The sequence below is a fragment of the Coffea arabica genome, chromosome 5c (genome assembly GCF_036785885.1).
Source record: "Coffea arabica cultivar ET-39 chromosome 5c, Coffea Arabica ET-39 HiFi, whole genome shotgun sequence".
Taxonomy (NCBI): Eukaryota; Viridiplantae; Streptophyta; class Magnoliopsida; order Gentianales; family Rubiaceae; genus Coffea; species Coffea arabica.
Window position 1 is genome coordinate 34,936,432 of NC_092319.1, and position 18,440 is coordinate 34,954,871.

Genomic DNA, 18,440 nt, shown 5'->3' on the forward strand with positions numbered 1-18,440 from the left:
AAATCATAGCTACTGAATTGCATAATTCTTGATGATGAACAGATGGATACAAGTATGACATATCCAAATTCAGTTAGTATTGAAGAAGATGGTGATACTGGGAACAGTAGTGATAGCATCGAGGAAATAGGCCACGCCAACCAGCAATCTCAATGCCCTGACACTAGTGCAATTGGAAAAAAGAAGTTACCTCCAAAAGCTACAATCAATATGCCTGGCAAGAAGAGGAGATTAAGTTCAGAAGTTTGGGATTACTTCGACATTATTCCCAAAAAAGATCCAAATAAAGAGTTGAAGTGCAGATGCAAGAAATGTAGGAATGAATATTCTGCTGAGAGTAAAAGTGGGATAGGTAATTTGCATCGACATGTAAAGAGGTGTTTAAAAATGACAATAAAGGACATTGGATAATATCTAATCACTTCTGACAAAGGTGCTCTAGCCATACGAAATGCACAATTCAGTCAAGATAAATTTAGAGAATTACTTGTGCATGCCATAGTAAGACATGAGCTGCCATTTTCATTTGTGGAGCATGAGGGAATTAAAAATGTCCTTACATATTTGGAGTCTCAAATTAAACATATCACTAGGAACACAGCCAAGTCGGACGTTAAAAAATTGCATGCAAAGGAAGTTAATAGACTTGGTAGTGAATTGCGGGAATGTCCTAGTCGAATATGTTTAACTTCTGATGCATGGATATCTATTGTTACTGATGGATACTTGAATTTGACTGCACATTTCATTGATAGCAATTGGCTGCTATAGAAAAAAAATTCTGAATTCTTCTTATATGCCTCCTCCCCATAATGGTGTTGCATTAGTTGAAAAAATTTACAGTTTGGCTAGTAGTTGGGGTATTGAAAGGAAGTTGTTTGCCATCACATTAGACAATGCTTCTGCAAATGATTCTTGTGTTGCAATACTTAAGAATCAGCTTAAGTTGAAAAATTTTTTAATTTGTGATGGTATGTTGTTTTATGTGTGATGTTGTGCACCTATTCTCAACTTGATTGTGCAAGATGGTTTGAAAGAAATTGATAAATCTGTGGAGTTAATAAGAGAATGTGTCAAATATGTTAAGGGTTCTCAAACAAGGAAGTTAAGGTTCACCGAATGTATAACACAGACTTCTCTTGATTCCAAAAAAGCCTTAGTTCAAAATGTTCCTACTAGGTGGAATATGAAAACCCTGAAAATAGATATATAAGCCAGTGCATATTTCATTTGCATTTTTTTTATTCCTTAATAATTTCTAGCATTACTTTTACTTGTTCGCAACTAAGTACGTAAAAATAGGGTTATGTGAAAAAATAATATAATTTTCCTAAGTTATGAAATTTCTTGGTTTTGCTAGACTAAATTAATATCTTTAGAGTTAGATTAAATTTTTCGCCTTAACATAAAATGTTAGAATACTTAAATTCCCTTATGCGAAATTAATGACACTTGAGTCGATAAACTTACTATCTTAAAACAAATTATTTAAATTCCAATGATTAATTCCAATTAGTTGCTAATGTTAAATGTTAATAGGAATTTCCGCGTTAAGATGAAAACCAATGAATTTTAGATAAACATGATACTAATATACTAAACATACTTAAGGCGTGAAAATTTCGATAATTATAGTCTTATCCTTCTTTGTTTTCACAATAAGTGCGTAAAAATAATTTTATGTGCAAATTGATACACTGGTAGTAAATTATTATTTCGCTTGATTCTATATTACTAAATCGATAAATTTCGAGTTAGACTAACTCTATTTCTTGAGAATAAATAATTGGAAATTCTGATAACTAATTTAATCGCTAAATAATGTTAGAAACCTTAATATTAAATTGTGATCGATAAATATTCGATAAAAATGGTTTCAGTATACTAGTGTATAATTAGGCGTTCAAATCACACTTGGAGATAATTTTTGGAATTAAGTTAGAATGGAGAATTTAAGTAGAGGTTAGGAAGCAAAGTGAAAAGACTAAAATGCCCTTACAACCCCAACGTTTCCATGCAAAACCAAACAATCCCTCTGACAGCATTTCAGTCACCGCCCCAATCGGCCAATCACATTTTCACCAATTCTATACGCAACCATTTCATACACTCAATCTCTTCTCAAAACAGCGGCACCATATATCTTCCTCTCCATTTCATATCTCAAACCACCATTGTACTCCTACTCTGCCTTACTATTGTCGACAAAAGGGAGATAGTGAGAGAACAGCCTCAACACTTCCTCTCCACAACCACATTTCCTCTTTGCCTCGTTACCATCGACAAAGAGGAATCGAGGGAAGAAGCCGTGAGCTGCAAAATTTTCTGGTTCTGCCGTGAGCTGGAGTGAAACCAGGGAGAAAATCGTGAGTGAGCTTCACCATTCTGCACCTCCATCTCCACCAGCTGCAACCAGTTCTCAGCCGCAACCACTGCAACCGCAACCAACCCTCCAAGCCGTGCGTGAGAGCCGAGAGGAAGAAAGAAATTCCAGACTTCTTGTGCGTAGGCTTAGCTTGAATCTGAGGTAATTGCTGGGCTAAATTAGGTTAATTACTAATAGATAAAGACATATCAGAGCCTGCATGTGTTGCTTGTGCAATAGATTGATGAATTCAAGACACTAGAAAATTCTGTTTTGATGAAAATGTTTTTTTGCCGAGGAACTGGTTTGGAAATGTAGCTTTATTTCTGATTCCTTGCGACAATCTGAGCTCAATTAAATGTTTAACCAATTAAAAACAAGAAGGTTAAGTCATCTAGGAACATGCATGTGATTTGAGGCAGCCGGATTTGTAATTAAGAAAAGAAGAAAATTGATATGTGCAAGTTTGAGACTGCCGAGAGCTTAACTTGATTAATGCAGCTTGATTTGGTTTAATTTTGTTGTTTAAGCTTATAACCATAATTAGCTAGTTAATAACAACTTAATTAAGCTCTGCATGTAGTTAATTAATTAGTTTAAACCAGAAAAAAAATAAAATCAAAATGCAACCTGCCACATGCATGTTCATCCGAGCCAAGCTGGAATAATTTTTAGGAATTTTGATGTTAATGGCTGTTATTTGAACTCGATTTCTAAACTGGAAATGCTAATCAGTGGTTAAGCATCTGCATATTGAATTTGAGCTCCTAACACCTCGACTTAACCAAGGAAAATCTGGTTTTAGAACCATTGTTATTGCTGGAAATTTTGAGAAATGCCGTGAGGTTTAAACCTGAAAATTTTGGGGTTTGTAACCATGGTTTAAACTCAACTCTTGAACTGGAAATGTTCATTGTTTAGCTAAGTAATTGCATGAGGAAGTTGAGAGTTTAATAGCATGTTTTAACCAAGAAAATAAAATGAAAACTGAAAGTTTCTTCATGCATGTTCATCCGTAGCTAGCTGGACAGATTTCTGGATTTTTGGGATGTTTGAAGCTATTATTCGAATTCGATTTTGAACCAGAAATGTTAATTAGTTAGCCAAAGGTTCACATGATGAATTTGAGAATCTAAAATCATGTTTTAGCCAAGGTTGAGTTGGAATCTCAGCTTGGTTTTTAAATTTTTCTTTGAAACATAATGGTTGGAAATGCCTGGAATATGTTGTTTTGGAGTTCTATAAGAAATGTATGGATGGTTTGAATAAAAACCTTATGGTGTTAAAAGAGAAAAAGGAGTTTTCCACAAGTGAAAAATGAATTTTCAGATTTTCGGATTTCACTAACCAGTCTCAGTAAAATGCTTATATCTTGGTGTAGGAAAATCCGTTTAAGGTGCCGTCAGTGGCATTTGAAACTAGAATCATAGGCCTTTGTTTTGTAGAAATTTTATATTTTTCCTCCATGTGTACTGCTGTCCGTGACTCCCCAAAGTAGGCTGTCCTGCTTGAATGTCCTGTTTCTTCATGAAACTGAATTTTGACTTGGATCGAACAGTTAGCTTAGGTGTGGTTTGAATTCTTGATTGAATTGTGGTTGGAAGTGATTGATGGTTGTCAAGGGCTAATGATTGATGAAGCCCTTGGCCATTTGAATGATTTTATAAATATTAAAGGGTGATGTATTTTAACTGCTGGAATTTCTTGGAGGCCTTACCTTCATTTTGTCTTAGTTAAGATGTGATATGAGCTTGCCAAAACCAAGTGCTAATGATTGACGAAACCTTGGTCATTCGTTTTATTCTTGAACAGAATTGAATCTGTTGAAACCTAGGGCTAATGATTGACGAAACCCTAGTGAGATTTCTATTTGAAATGTGAGTTGGTTATATTGACAAATCTGAGATATTATGTGCTTGTAAATCGGAATCGTAAGGAATCCATTTTGGCCCTGTGAACTTGAGAAGTTTTTAAGCAAGCTATTTAAATATATCTTCACTCTAGTATGGTACGATAAAACTTAGCACTGTATGTTAAAGTTAGAAACTTCGTATAGGGATTTTCTAAACCTTGCCAACTCGATATTTCTTCCTTTAAGCTTAAACTAGCCTTATTACCTTTAGAAAATGATTTCACTAGTTTCTAAAACTCTAGGCTTTGTTTTACTCCTTTTCTTTTCTCTAAGAATTGTTCTTGGCTAGTTGACTATAGGGAAAAGTTCCAAAATACGAGTTTTAATAATTTTAGTTAAAAGCATAGAAACTTGCTCGGCAAGAAACTTTATTTTAGGTAAAATGGTTTTAATGACAAATTTTGCATGTACCGTAACTTTAAAGAAAACTTTCAAAGTATCCTTCTAGCTCTGATATCAAGTGGTTTGTCGACTTATTTCAAGAAAATAATACTAGTTACTTTTTTTAAAAAGGAAAAGTACCTCAAGGAAAACCATAAGAAACATTTTACTACTTTTGTCAAGTTTCAACCCAAGTAGATTTTTGAAATTTCTTTGGGAAGGTTAACTAGTAAAATACTATATAATCCACAATACGTACAAGCTTAAAAATTGAATAGAGAACTTATAGTTTCAAAATTTGGTTTTTAGGATATTGCGAGGACGCGGAATTCGATTCCCAACTTCATATCTGAACTTCACTCTTGGTGAGTGTCCCTGCCTGTTCTATGCTTACTTGGTTAAAGTGCTTTCTTGAATCGATATGTGATAATTTGCAAAACTAGTTTTTGATCCATCGAAGTGAGCTGTGTGTACTTTATCGCACTAGCCGTTCGAGTGGTGACTTGCGCGAAACATTTTTCTCATGAATCCGTGAATCTAAATGTAGTTGCGTCGTTGGGTGAATCCCTCGACTTCTGAATCCAACTACGGAAATGTCGTTGGGTGAATCTCTCGACCAATTTCCTGAGGGTATACTAAAGTATACTGCTCCCAATTATCTAAGGGTATACGCAAGTATACTGCTTCCAATTATCTAAGGGTATACGCAAGTATACTGCTTCTAATTATCTACGGGTATATCTCGAGTATACTGCGTCCTTAGTCGGTGTTCGGGCCCGGGACAGGGGTATGAACGGTGACGGGTTAGGAGTAAAAATGAGTGGATCAACATGGACTATAAGTAGTGAGAGTTGACGGAGGGTCAACTACGATGAATGGTGATCAAGCGAGGAAAATGGCTCCTGAGAGCCCCGATATCCTACCTTGTGCTGTTATACGCTTTCCTAACTGTTCAATTTGGTTAAGTTATTACTCGCTGTTTGATTTATGTGACTGCATGTTTGGGGCACCACTGAGTTTTAGCTCACCCCACGTTATTTGTTTTCCTTAACAGGTTCGGGAAATTGAAAGTTTTGAAGCTTACTCATGTTTTCCTTTTTGGAATATATTTGAATACTATGACTTATTTTGTGGGCTGTAATGCGTTAATTGGGATAATGTACTTTTATTTTGGATTGCCACTTGAAGTTGGAAAATGTGTATCCTAATTCGTGTGTTTGGCTTGTAAGTTTGTATTAGTGATGTATGTAATTATCTATCCGGATTGGTATGACTTTATACCTTGGTACGTAGCACGTGGGACGTTTAAGAGCCTCGAATGGCTATTTTAAATCACTGTTATCTCTGAAGTTAATGTGGTTTTAGTGATGGTCTGCTTCGGGAAAATTGTTTTGTAATAGATCAGGTTATTCTTCGAAAGGATTTGGGTTAGAATGCTTGCGTGAGTCCTGGCGAGAGTTGGGCAGACGGCCCCGCCAACCCTTTGGTTCGCCTTAGGGGGAAGTGGGGTCGCCACATGGAACTCCACATATAGGATGCTTTCCAGTGCACTTTATTATCACCTTGCATTTTGTCACTTACAATTAAGAGATTCAAATTTTCGGTGCTGTCCATCTCTTGAAGAATGGGGAAGAGTTGAAAAAATTTGTAGTTTTCTTCAAGTTTTCTATGAGGCAACTAATGCTTTTCGGGGTCCAAGTATCCAACTAGTAACTTGTACTTTCCTTAAGATTTTAAGATTCAATTGAAGCTATTTGAGGAGTGCAATAGTTCAGATGATTTTATGAGGAGGATTGCTTCCCAAATGTTTGTAAAGTTTAACAAATATTGGTCTGAGTTCAATCTCTTGTTGGCAATTACTGTGGTATTTGATCCCCGGTATAAATTTCAATTTATTGAATTTAGTTATAATAAGCTATATGGTCCGGGGTCTAATGAATTAGTTAAGGTCAGGAATGCACTTTTTGATGCCTATAATGAGTATGTGAAGACTTCCAACATACTCGGTGCATCATCTTCATGCTCTCGAGGTAGCAATGAAGTTTATTCTCATTGAGTCAAGGAACAAGAAGACAACCAATCATTTGATATTTTAGAGGTATGAAAATTAAAATTTTGTGACTTTATTGCGTTCTAAAATTATGATTGTTATGATGATTTTTAACTATTTTGTTTTATTATCATATCTAATATATCTCTGTTTGTAACTTATGTAGGAATTTGATCAATTTGACATCTTTGAATTTGCCTGTAGTGCACAAAAAAACCAATTGAAATTGTATTTAGATGAGCAAAGAGCTAAACGATCCTCACATATTATTGTTCTTGACTATTTGGAAAGCTCAACAATTTCGATTTCCAGATTTGAGTAAATTGGCAAGGGACATTCTATGTGTTCCAGTATCAATCATTGCTTCTGAATCTGCATTTAGTCTTGGTGGTAGAATTTTGGATCAATTTCGTAGTTCACTTTCACCCCAAATTGTTGAGGCTTTAGTTTGCACTAAGGATTGGTTATTTGGAGATAAGAGTGAAGGTAAATACAGTTTTTTTATATATATATTTTAGTTTTCTGGTTTTGGTACTCATATTTTTTTCATTCTTATAATGTAGGATCTCTAAATATGAATTGGAGGATTTAACTCAAAATATCATGTCTCTAAATATCAACAAGGATAAGATTGATGCAACAATAATTGAGGATTCAAATTCTAATGTTGTTAATCTCTAATCCATGATACTTAGTTGCTATGAATGTGCATGTCGTGATCAAAGCAGTCCGGCTGTTGTTGGAGGTTGCTTGGAGGATGCACAAGTTTGGCATCATTATGAATGCTGTTGTTGTTGATGATGAGGGCCGAAGCATTGGTTGGCCTTGGAGCACCACTTTGTTGTGATTTAATATCATGTAAATTGTAATGTATTGACTCTAAACTTGTATTTGGTTGGCAGCATTTTGTTTAGATTGTTCTAACTGAATTTGTTTGACTTGTGTAAAATTGGAGTTATTAGATTTGGATGGATGATGTATTACATTATTTCTACTCTTATGGTGTCTTATTTTAGTTTGGAATTGAATCTGTTAAAAATCACAGTCGGCAAATTAGGAAATTAAAATTGAATTTCGGGTCATTTACCCGCCAATAGGAGCGGGCAAAAAAACCCGCCGATCCGAAAACCCGATGAACCCGATCCGATCCGATCCGAAAAATAGGATACCCGATCCGATTTTTCTTAGCGGGGCAGATGAGGGTCGGGTACCCGAAAAATCGGGTACGGATACGGATCAGAAAAATAAAAACCCGCGGGTACCCGACCCGCAGGGTATATTTTATAAATATTAAAAAAGTAGGGATCATTTTATAATTTTGTAATTTTTAATCCTAAGTGCAAGTGAAGTGGCTCGCAGCCTCATATTCTAATCCTATATGATCTACTCTTCTCATTTTTTTTGAAGAAAGTGAATATTCTCGGTGAAACATGAACAAAATGAAAAAAAAAATTTGTGAAACTCTGTTATAAAAATTGTTCATCCCTTTCATCTTTTTTATTTTTATTCTACCTGCATCGATCTTTCCTGCAAATCTTGCATCAATTCAATCAAAGATTTTTGTTTAGAGTCTCAATTTTCTGTTAGCTAGATAATTAAAATATTTGTGTCATTCATTTGCAATTATATCTCTTAAATTTGTCTCTTTTATTTAGTGTAAGAAATTTATTTTTCTTTTTCATCACCTTAATACCATAAGGTCTATTCCAAAGTTGTAAAGAAGTTGGGGAAGATTTTTAACATTATTTTGGTTATATTTTTTTCAAAAATAATTAGCTCTATTCAATTCTTTTCCGAACTTGATTTCACAATTGACTTATTTGAGATGCGGTCTTGTACCATAATATCCTTGGGGAAGTTACCAAATACTTATTATCCTTGTGTTTGTTGTGTTGTGGAAGTATGAAATGTGTGAAAATGGTGATGTACTCAAAATTATTATGAAACTTCGTTTTGTCCATTAGATATTCTAATATGTACTAAATTTATGAGATCGATTTGATTATTGGATGAAATGTGTGAAAATGGTGATGTATGGACTTTAATTACAATATCTCTACCAATATTAATTGGAAAAGCATGTTTCTTTATTGAAAAACATGTTGATATTAAGTAGAAAATAAATTTTTTTTATTGAAAATAGTTTTTTTTAGGGACGGGTACCCTATGACCCGCCCCTTTTTTTCGGGTACCCGCTATTCGGGTACCCGAAAATATTAGGAGCGGGTTAGGGTCGCAAAATGGCTGATCCGATATATTAGGGTCGGGTCAGCCAAATCATGTTAGGGGCGGGTACCCGACCCGTGCCCACCCCTACCCGCCAACCCGAAATTTTCGGAGTCGGGTCAGATTAGAGTCAGCGGGTTTTCTGTTATACCCATGTCTCAACCCGACCCGTCAACCCGATTTGGATCCGATTGCCACCCCTACTTTCACCAACATCCTAGCTTATATTAAAGAGCAATTTTACTGAAACATATAAAAGTCATTTGAGAGTAGTTTTAATTAACAAAAAATGTAAAAGTGTATTATAAGATTTTTGAAGAATTTATCTTGGAAGATAAGTGATGTGTATAAAATTTTTAGAGTAGTAAGTGATATTAAAAGAAAGTTGAAGAGAGGTTTTTGATATTATCCTTTTTTAAAATTTTTAGAGGTAAATTTTTAAATTTTTAATTAAAAACTTATGTTGGGTAACTGACTAAGTCCAATAGTTTTTTTAGTTAAAAAATTTTTCAAAAAATCGATGAAGACAGATTTGTTAAATAAATTATTGTTATGTTATGTTAAACCCTTAAAAAATCCATTTTTAAACAAAAAATGTCATTCAATTTACAATAGATGCATTTCTCAAATCTTTGAAAGTTAATCGTTAAAATGATTATGTATAAGATTTTATTTTATTTTTTTAAAATGCATAGAAAATTGATATTTATCCAAATAAAATATACCAATAAATTATTCAATGACAGTGATTAAGTATAAGAATAGAGGTAGAAGTAAACATGATAGTAGGTTGTTAAAAATACTAAATTTTAAATTACACTATAATTTTATAAATATAAATTTTGGATGGCAACATAAAAAAAGAAGAAAAATAGAAAAGAAGAAAAATTTGATAAGTTGAAATGATGAAATGGCGAAATTTAAAAATAACAATAAACATTCAAATAAGTTAAGGTTAAAGTAACGCTAAATCCTCATATTGAAATATTTGAAATTTAAAAAATGTACAGGAAATGATGATTAAAAAACATGTTATATATATGACCGCATGTTACAATAGTAGTAGCCACAAATCACACTTCGAAAATTAGTAGGCTGATATTCCTGTTGAGTTTTCGTTAAGACTAACTTAAGGCAATTTTTATCTCCATACACATGTCTTGTCAAATTGAGAACCTGACAATTGAGAACCAGAGGCAGCCAGGCAGGATATCATCTAGAAACATTTGTTCCATCTATCACTTACAATACAAAAAATGAAAAACATGAGTTGGCACGCCTATGACAATTCTTTAGCATGTTTTACAGTATTTCGTTTAGATGCTCAATACTTAACATATTTACTTTAGCCTATTAAATCCTAGGCAATTCTTTAGCATGTTTTACATTATTTCGTTTAGATGCTCAATACTTAACATATTTACTTTAGCCTATTAAATCCTAGCTCTTTGGTTAGCCTTCGAGAAAAATTGTGCATCCTCTGGTTTGATGTGCTACCGGGCTGTGTTGTTAAATATTTTTTTTTTAAATTTGACTTCTGCTGCCGTGTCAGCTTCTGTTCATTTTTTTTAAATTTGGACTTTGTTGCCGGGCTTAGTCACCTCGTCAGCTTCTGTTCATATATATATATATATACATATATATATTATTTTTTTTAAAAATTTGGACTTTGCTGTCGGGCTGACTCAGCCCGGCAGCAATAGATTTGCACATGACCATTGTTAGAACCCCATTCTTCCGATTTTTTTTGGGTCAATATTCTGAGTAATTAGCCAGAATATGACCTTAGAAAAATTTTCAAGTTGGGTATATGCTTCTTAAATCAACTTAAACAGGCAAGCAAAATAAGTGTGAACTTATAATACAGTAATCACAAACACATAGATGAAATATCAGTCAATCAATTTCAACTTCAAAATATTTTTATAATTAGTATATGACACTTTCTCAAGCTCATTCAATAAAGCTTAAAAAAGAGAAAGAGAGAGTTTTCACATTTAAAAACACTAAAAATAAAAGAAAAATTGAAAGAAGTTCAATAAGTCTCCCCTATACAAATATGTATACCTTTTGGGGTTAAAATGTAATTAAAAATCATTTGGACCATAAAGTGCAATTATGCCAAGAGAAAGATAAAACAAACTGAAAAAGTGAAAGAAAATGGAAGAAAGATATTGGAGAGGGATCCATTGGACCAAAATGACAAAGAAATGGCGTGGAATTTAAGCTACATCCTACATAACATATATTAATATAAAGTCAAATGGGCACAAACAAATATCTTCCTCAAACTCTAGTCCTCAAATGCAATTACCACAAATTATTGCCCACCAAAAATAAATAAATAAAAGAAAAGAAAAGAATGATTTCTGCCCTCTATATATATGTATTCTCCAGCGCTGTGTATTTTTCACTTGCAACTTTCAGAGGGAAGGAAAAAAAAGAGCGACCCAGAAACCCCAAAAAAAAAAAAAACCACCAAGAGGAAAAAATGTCGCAGGCTGCTGAAGAAGATAAGAAACCCAGCGGAGATCAATCTGCCCACATCAATCTTAAAGTGAAAGGCCAGGTAGTTTTTCAATTTTCTTTTTCCGTGTGTACATATTTTTGGCCTTTTCTGGGGTCTGCTAAATTAGATTGTTTCTAGTTGGGTTTCCTGATTTTTTAAAAAATTTTTACTAATTTATCTGTAAAGGGTTTTAGGGTTTTGGGTTTTTTTTTTTCTCACTGATGGTTTTATATATTTTTATTTTTTTTTGGTAATTTTGTTGTTGTTTAGTACTGTGTGGTTCAATGGAGGAAAACCCAATTTTTTAAAGTTTATTATTTTTAGACGAGTTGGTTTTATGTTAAATATTGTATGATTGTGGAAAATTTTCTTTTTAATTGCTTCATTTGTTATGATTGAATATAAATTGGCACACAAATATATGACGAAATGGTAAATTGATACAGGCTAGTTCTGATTTTAGAGATCCCTTAATTTTTGGTTGATAGATTTTTTCAAGTCAAAGTTGAAATGATAATTTAATTTGGAAAGACTTAGTTGTTCAAGTTTCGTTCTAGTATGGTTTGAGGGTCAGCTGCTTGTCCCATCTTGTTTTTGATTTGATGGAAGAGCACAATAAAGAGTGATGGCACACAGTATTTGAGTTTTTTGCAACGCTTACAGGAGGATAATTTGAGATTGAGAATTGCTTTTAGTTGTTTTTGATAGGTGACAGTGAGTGCTTTAGGTTTTCAATCTCTCTGCTGTTGTGCGTGAATGACAGGGGGTCAGATAAATCAATTTTTTACATCAATGCTTGGAGACGCAAGTATTGATATGGTGATAGATCAGTTTAACTAGTTTTTTTGTGAAATGCTAATTTAATGTGAGACGTGTGCAAATTTCCACGGGGTAGAGAGGGAAAAGCCCTTGTGTTTTTTTTTTTTTTTTTTAATGTATGCTATATTACGGATCAAATGGTTTTTGTTCTGAAATTGATCGTCATAACAATTACTCTGTGATTTGCTGTTGTTTTTTTTTTTTTTTCCGAAACGATATTAGCCATATATTATCATCAACTAAACTTTACACTTGGAGCAAAGGCCCCTAATTCTATACAAAAGTGCTCAATAGCACAGAGGATTGATCCATTCCTCATCATGCAATATGCCTAAGGCATACTCCCCAACTGTAGTACTAACATGATTATCATTTTTAGATATAATACCAAAAGAGCACATTTGAAACAGCACTCTCAAGCTAAGAATATCCTCCACAAGAGTATGCAGCTTGATATTTGATGCACTCCCCGCACTAATTTGCTGATGTAGGTGTTTGTTGCAGCTTTGGATCTTGACTTTTCTCCAACCTCTGACAGCCAATTTACACATAGCTATCTTGATAGCCTCGGCCTCGTCCAATTGTGGACAATTGTAGCTTCTTTCATTAATAGCCCAGGCTGCAACCATCGCATCTCCTTCAGTCATAGCAGTTACACCTATTCCAACCTTTTTGCTGTTTAGTTTGCTCAGAGCAGCAGCCTTAACTTGGATCACCTCTGCATTCTCTGATTCTATTCTTTGCATTTGGTAAGCAGCTGTTTCTGCTGTGCTCGCTTGCTCCTGCTGTTTGTAGGCTTCGCTGAACTCCATCCATTCCTCTTGAGCTTTCTGGATAGTTGCCAAGGCATGTCTTTGTTTGTTGTTGAATTCCCATTCATTTCTGCTTTTCCATACTTGCCACAAGATGTTAACTGTTAGCGCAAGGTGTTCTTCACCATCCTGCCTCGATTTGGCTCCAGTAATTTCAGTCCACCAGGCCTTAAAACAGCCTTGTTTGTCCTTTGCACCCCCCCATTGTATTGGTGCAATCTGCCAAACCTGCTTAGCCTGACTGCAGTTCAGCAGCACATGTTCCACCGTCTCTTCCCCTTCACCACATGCTTTACAGATGGGATCTCCTTTCTTAGACCTACTAAAGATGACTTCCTTGACTGGGAGTGCATTATTAATGCATTTCCACATGAAGGTCTTTAGTTTCTGTTTGATGTTTAGTTTCCATAGGCAGGACCACATCTGTTTTGCTGCATTCTGTGTACTAGGACCATCGCCCTTATATCCAACCCCTTCTTGAGCCACCTTCTCTTTCATGAGTACCTTGTAACCTGTGCTCACTGTGTACTGTCCTGTAGGAGAGTGCATCCAGAAATTACGGTCCTCCTTTCCTGATAAGCTTATAGGTATATTTAGGATTCTTTCAGCATCCTTACTATTAAAATTTCTGAACACTTCCACTCTATTCCACCTCTTCTGGATGATTAAGTCTTGAACTCTCTGCACTTTGCATTCTGGAGGTTTGGGTGTTGAGGGCCTTCCTTCCTTGTTCCCAACAATCCACTTGTCCTCCCAGACATCTATACTGCACCCATTTCCAACTTTCCTCCAGGTGCCATCCTCCATCAAACGTTTAGCTCCCATCAGGCTCTGCCAGATCCATGAAGCATTCTGTGGGCACTTGCACTTGAAGATGGATCCTGTAGGGTAGTATTTCGCTTTCAAAACCTTGGAGATAAGCAAGTTTGGATTTACCAGCAACCTCCAAATCTGCTTACCAAGCAATGCTCTGTTAAAATTGACCAAGTCTTTGAAACCAAGTCCTCCCTGGTTCTTGGTTTGTGACATTCTCTTCCAGGAGCAAAGATGCATCTTATCCTTTCCATCAGTTTCTCCCCACCAGTAGCTTGCCATAAGTGCACTGATCTTTTTACACAGTTTCAGAGGTAGTTTAAAGCATGACATAGCATAAGTTGGCATAGCTAGAGTCACTGCTTTTAGCAAGACCTCCTTCCCTGCTTGATTCAGCAATTTCTGTTTCCAGCTTCCAAACTTCTTTTGAATGTTGTCTCTAATGAATCCAAAGATTTGGTCCTTCGACCTCGTTATCACCATAGGCAGCCCCAGGTATTTGCCTTGGCTGACCATCTGGATATTCCCCAGCTTGCCGCAGATTTCCAGCTTTCTGTCCTGCTCCATATTTTTGCTGAAGAAGATAGAGGACTTCTCCATATTGATCGACTGTCCAGAGCTCGTTTCATATGTCACCAGGATCCTCTTCAGCTCCTCAGCTTGGTTGTGATTTGCTGTTGGGGTTGAAGGCCTTCTCGATTGTAACTGTTGAAATAAAATTACTTATTATATGTTGATCTCAATCTGCATGCTGGTGTTCTGGTTGTTTCTTTTAATGTTTTTAAGAGGGTTTGGTGGGGGTTGGGCAGAGAAATGGAGGTCAAGTCCCTTTCCGAATTGTAAAGGATGCTAATGTGTACGTGTCACTACATATTGGTCCTTATGGTCATTGCTTTACGACATGCTGATCTCAATCCTAGTTGTAAAGCATTTGCGAATTGTTCATTGGAACGGAAGCCCTTCTGAATCATGACCCAAAAAAGGAAAAAAGTTGTAAAAAATTTGGTTTTTCTCCCCTTAGAAAATTGGAAATTTTTAGATATGTCCGTTTTGAACTTAAACTTTTGCCCCCTCAAAAACGTGAAATGTTATATATAGTTAAGTTTTAGATATGTGAGCTTGCTAATAAATTTTCTGGTTCTTTCGATATGTACAAAGTAACTTCTACATATTAATTGGGTTATGGCTTATCTCTCTCTGAGCTGCAATGCAATCCATACATCTGTAAATGAGTGGGTAAAATTGAAGCTGAAGCCTTTCTGAAATGTAATGCATGCTTACCTATTTTTGTTTTTCACACTAATTGAAACTGACACTTAGGGACAAGAAATCAAGAGTGTACATACTTCACGGAGTTGTGAGTAATTTTCTGTATCTGGTAAAGTTGCCATTCTATCTCAAGCTTTAACACATATGACTTGGTATCAGAACCTGGTATTGGCACCTTAAAGTGCAGTCAAATCTCAAAAGCATAAATTCTATTTTATGCATATATTTATATGTTTTTGTGTTTTCGTATTCTTTTTTAAGTCCTTTCTTATTTGAGACTTGATGGATTTAAGGTTGGTTATTTTAGTGTTTCCCTATTTTGGTTCACATCTTTCCTTTTCTTTCACAAAACAAGATCTGTATCTCATATTTCATACGGGAATGGGCAATTGAAACAACTAGAAAAGCATAAAGAAAATTATGCCAAGTTTGGTGTTGTATAGATTTCCATTTTTTCTAATTTGTAATCCTTTGAAATCCTAGTGTGTTTTGCTGGTTTGTTCATCAATTTTGTATGGCCAACAAAATGCTGTATGCTGTCTAAACTTATGTCTTCCAGGTAGTTTCTTGTAGAGACCCTTAGCACAAAATGAAAGAGAGAACAATTAGTGTAAGAAAAATGGAATGGAAACACGACACTGGTATATCTGCAGGAGTATACTCATCGTCCATGTCCCAATGCTATTCTGATGTTCAAATTTTATTTTATTTTTTTGTAAGCGAGTATTGTATTTTTGTCTTTATTTAATGGGCTGGTAGTTGATCTGCTAACATAGGTGGATTGTCCCATTTTTAAGTACTTTAGGAAGACATTTAGATGGTTATAAAGATAAATATTGTACTAGCTAACAATATTAGTGTTAACTTTAGCATTATGATAACTGTAGCTTACTCATCAAATTGACCACTTCTAGACAGAGAGATTTAAAACAGGGTGAAGAGATAAATATAACAATCAAATGAACTTTTTGTATAGTATTTATTGATGCATCTGATATTGGATATCTTGTCTAGCACTCACCCAAAAGAGACTAGAGATTCACTGAGTCTGTAATTATTTGGTCGGTAGTTGTATTACAATAATCATTTGCAGTATCATTCCTTCAGATTTTATAGGTTTGCACTCTTCATTATATTGCACATAGTTTATGCTATCGTTTTAGGTGGTATGTATGACAAATTGGTGAATTGTGATATGAAATGTGGTCTTTGTTTTGTCTTTATGACAGTTGCCTCTTATAATCTAACTTCTTTATGACAAATAGATTCATCTAACTTGTACAGCTGAAAAGCATTCGTGATTTGATGCATTGTCTTGTTTTGTCTTTGTGACTGCTGCCTCTTTGTTAGGACTATCTAACTTCTTTAGCATTTCTCTACTGCTTTCTTTCCACACTGATGTTTGGAATGACCTTGAATGATGCAGTAACCTGATTCCATTAACCCCATCACCGAGCAGTACTTGGATTCCTGAAATTGCTTTTGTTTCCCTCTATTTTTGGTGCAGTTTGTCTCATTTCATTATTTAGGTCCTTGCTTGCTTGTTAGGTTTTTCTCTGGATCATGAATCTTCTTGAAACTCATTGATTGTGAACTATCCACAGAGAGAGCTTTGCAGTTTAATTGCTGAACCAATCTGAGCACCCTACCAGAACTTTTGGCCTCCATTATATGGAATGTAAATGGATCTAGTCTTGAGCTTATTGATTTCCTTTTAATGTGACTTTTGCTTTTTTTTTTTCCTTCCCCTGGAGGTTGGTGATTTGGAAGGGTTCTGCATTTACATTTTTCTTTTCTTCTCACTTGAGGTTGATGGACCAACTGTTTTTTCTTTTAGGATGGAAATGAAGTCTTTTTCAGGATCAAAAGAAGTACTCAGCTTAAAAAGCTTATGAATGCTTATTGTGACCGCCAGTCTGTGGATCTTAATTCAATTGCATTCCTGTTTGATGGGCGTCGTCTTCGCGGAGAGCAGACTCCCGAAGAGGTCCTTCTCTTCCCTCCCAAGCCCTCAACCCTGAAAATATACTTCCCGGCCATATGCATTAACATTCGTTGAATCAGTTTATTCTTATCCACCACCTTTCTTTTCCCTTGTACACAGTCTTTGGTCAGGTAATGATGTATTTCCTTTTTGTTTTCTTCAGCTGGAAATGGAAGATGGGGACGAGATTGATGCAATGCTGCACCAAACTGGAGGCTAAAGCTTTTGATAATAAAATGCAGTTTGTTTGATGAAAAAACTTAAATTTGTAGACTTGGGAGTGTAATTCGTGAAACTTTTGGAAAGCAGAGGAGTGATCCTGTTTTATTAATTTTAAAGCTGGCTGTTCGGATATAAATATTGTGGACTTGTTATTATCCAGATAATGTTTGGATTGTGGATATGGCAAAATGGCAATGGTATCATGCATGCAGTGCTAAATTTTCAGGCTTGAGCCTTTTTTATTTATTTATTTTTATTTTTTAAACGCTGTAGGTAGTTTATATCACTCTACCGAATGAGGTCCTGCTTGCTTCTTCTAATTTCTTGTGTTTCCATTAATTCTACTGTCATCGGGGTTAGATTGCTTAAGACAGGCAAATTAAGCCTTGAATTCTTGTATGTCATAAAGCTACAAAAACGATTTTGTTTGCTAGGAGTGATGGTTCAAAGTGTAGTGATTTTGTTTTTGCATTCCAACTTACAATTTGGATTGGAGGAGGGATGGATTGGATGTTACGGAGCAAGAAGTGTAAGTGAGGGACTTAGGTTCAAAACCTTCCACTTACACTTACCAAAAAAAAAAAATTAAAAAAAAACCTACAATTTGGATTTACAAAAATGATTTTGTTTCTTGCGTGCCAACCTACACTTTGGAGAAGTTTTTTTTTGCATTTATATGCTAAATGATACCGTAGTTGTATTGCAAATTTAGAAAGAGTAAATCTTTTTTTTACACTGATGGTATATACACTATCATCGTTGGATTCATGAAATATTATTCCTTGTAAATTGTGATGGACTCGTTTTCTTGCCTTCAACAAATTTGTTTTTACGGACAATTAACTTTTTTCCATTTCCTTATCTTTCACTTATTTGCAATTTCTCTTGCTTTTGGACTTGCATGTCATGGCAAGTAGAAGACTAATTTGCATATTCTTTGAAGATTTTCCCTTAGGTTGGTAGGCTTTAATTACATTATAACATTGTCTTAATTGGTCCCACCAACCAATATGCACACATTAAATTAGTTCCCCTTCATATATATATATATATGAATAAATAAATTTATTTGTGTACA

General features: G+C 35.0%; 1 protein-coding gene across 1 annotated transcript; it reads left to right on the forward strand.

Moving 5' to 3' along the window:
* Positions 1-11,338: 11,338 nt before the first annotated feature.
* Positions 11,339-17,587, forward strand: LOC113691009 (small ubiquitin-related modifier 1). Its single transcript, XM_027209178.2, has 3 exons — positions 11,339-11,503; positions 16,994-17,143; positions 17,304-17,587. Exons 1-3 carry the CDS (start codon positions 11,426-11,428, stop codon positions 17,358-17,360), a joined length of 285 nt encoding a protein of 94 aa, XP_027064979.1. The 5' UTR covers positions 11,339-11,425; the 3' UTR covers positions 17,361-17,587.
* Positions 17,588-18,440: the final 853 nt, after the last annotated feature.

What these genes read in the sequence shown, in the direction of transcription:
- LOC113691009 (XM_027209178.2), top strand. Translation starts at nt 11,426, where the DNA reads ATGTCGCAGGCTGCTGAAGAAGATAAGAAACCCAGCGGAGATCAATCT. An exon ending in ATCTTAAAGTGAAAGGCCAG is followed by an intron (nt 11,504 to 16,993) that starts GTAGTTTTTCAA and finishes TTTTTCTTTTAG; the next exon opens with GATGGAAATGAAGTCTTTTT. An exon ending in GAGAGCAGACTCCCGAAGAG is followed by an intron (nt 17,144 to 17,303) that starts GTCCTTCTCTTC and finishes TGTTTTCTTCAG; the next exon opens with CTGGAAATGGAAGATGGGGA.